The sequence below is a fragment of the Salvia splendens genome, chromosome 18, assembly GCF_004379255.2.
Source record: "Salvia splendens isolate huo1 chromosome 18, SspV2, whole genome shotgun sequence".
NCBI classification, from domain to species: domain Eukaryota; kingdom Viridiplantae; phylum Streptophyta; class Magnoliopsida; order Lamiales; family Lamiaceae; genus Salvia; species Salvia splendens.
This window is the reverse complement of record NC_056049.1, coordinates 17,833,325-17,835,293: the sequence shown is the minus strand read 5'-3', so window position 1 is coordinate 17,835,293 and position 1,969 is coordinate 17,833,325. Positions and strand designations below refer to the sequence as shown.

The 1,969-nt window shown below is 49.4% G+C and overlaps 1 protein-coding gene across 1 annotated transcript; it reads left to right on the top strand.

Moving 5' to 3' along the window:
• Nucleotides 1–585: 585 nt before the first annotated feature.
• On the top strand, nucleotides 586–1,727 carry LOC121776832. The gene is made up of 2 exons (XM_042173994.1): nucleotides 586–1,229; nucleotides 1,439–1,727. Exons 1-2 carry the CDS (start codon nucleotides 586–588, stop codon nucleotides 1,725–1,727), a joined length of 933 nt encoding a protein of 310 aa, XP_042029928.1.
• Nucleotides 1,728–1,969: the final 242 nt, after the last annotated feature.

Sequence of the window (1,969 nt, the reverse complement as noted above, 5' to 3'; positions counted from 1 at the left end):
AAATATTTAATCGTTTTCTTTAAAATCAAGAAAAACCCAAACAAATCAGAAAAAAAATAATCTTCCAAAAATATTTTCGAAATACTAGACTCCTTAAGGAATGTTTTTGATACTGTCATACCCTAGACCCGGGGAGTCTGGCGTTTCAATTTTTAGTTTAATGTTTTTCTCTAAGTGTGATTTTGCGGAAGGAAGTTACTTGGGCAGGGAATTGAGAAGTAAAATTTTGGAGGGAGTTGGCACCGGTTCGGATTTCAAAAGACACCTTTATGGGAGGCGTACAGTCGCTGGCGTCATGCCTGCAACCCACCTGCAGAAACAGTCCTCGCCCATACTTATCGGATAATACCGTGTTCTTTTATTTTTACTTACTTACTCTCTCTCTCTCTACATCCCAAATTCTCTCTAGGTTTTCTTTTCTAACCCTAATCGAAGAAGTTTCCGCCCAAGTCTTTGTCAAAAAATTTTGCAGAATTCTCCATGGATAACAAGCAAAGTGCAGGGAACACCTCAGGATCTGCCGATTCAAGTGCGGCGGCGTTTATGGCAGACATGCTACAAAAATTTGGGGGACCAGAAAAGGCGATGGAGGCGTTTGCCATGTTCGCGGCTGTAATGGGGAAATCCGTACCAACCGCCCCAACATCCTCCGCACCACCACCAGAGACCGTTCAAGAAACCACCGCTGAGCCGGAGGCCGTCGCAGAACCCACTACCGCCGTTTCAGAACCAACCACTGCAGAAACTCGCGAAGACGAAGCAGATCTGGCCGCGGGGTTGGAGTTGTTGGCCGTGAGTGCACCCAGGTTAGGATCTGCCACTGAGGGGGAAACCCCTGTTTTAGATGATAGAGTGGTTGGTGTTTCTGAGAAGGAAACCCCTGTTACTGATAGCCGTGTTGAGGGAGAAACCCCTGTTTTGGAGGAGTTTGTTGAGGGGAAAACCCCTGTTGATGGAGATAAAATTCCAGAGGGCAACGAAGCCCTAGATGCTGAAAGAAATGTGGAGGGGGAAACCCCTGAAGTGGTCGGGGGCGACAAAGCCCTAATTACTGAGGAAGATGTCAGAGAGGGGGAAACCCCTGAGAAGTCTGCGGGTACAGAAACCCACGTTGGAGAAGGTTCGGAGGGGATAGAGACCCCTGTTTATTTTGCAGGGGTAACCCCATTGTTGAACGAGGAAGGAGAAGCCCTCGGTGCTGAGAATGTCCAAGAACCCGTCGATGTCGGGTTGGAGTTGATAGTGGATCTGACTGATGTCCACAAAGGGACCGATTCACCGGTTAACGCAAGGGAAGCGCGGAGACAGGCTCGTCGGAGCCTGCTTGATGAGATAGATGAAACCGTCCGGCAGACGGAGGAAGAAATGCTGGGTCCAGAGGCCACAGCACCTGAACCGGCAGAATCTCCTAGACCGAGCAGAGGGGAGAGTGATGCAGAGGAACGCCGCCACGCGGCCGAGAAGAAAAGGAAGGGAAACAAATTGCTCCTTCCAAGACCAAGAAGGCGAAAGGGAAATCCACTGAATCCCCACTTCCTCGACCTGCCAAGGTATCATACGCTGCAGAGCCCGAGGATTCTGCTGGGTCTAGTGAGTCTGAAGAAGAACAAGAAGAGGAGCTCAACTTTGAGCCAACTGAGATCTGGATTACAAGCAAGCTCCTGGACGAGATGAGAAAGTTTGACGACCCGAAACGCGCAACCATCCACAAGGAGAAGAGTGCCTAGGGCAAGTACGCTAAGTCTGGAAAAATGTACAGCTCATCGGAGCTCAAGCAGATCGCTTGCAATGATGAATTCCGAACTTATATCGACACAATCGGCTTTGATTGGTTGCTCAAGCACAGCACCGCCGAAGTTCCAATCGACCTGGCAAGGGAATTCTTCTCCACCTTCCGATTTACGTCCACCACCGATCTGGATGCTGACTCCATCAAATTCCGGCTCTTCAATGAAGAGCATCTGATGAG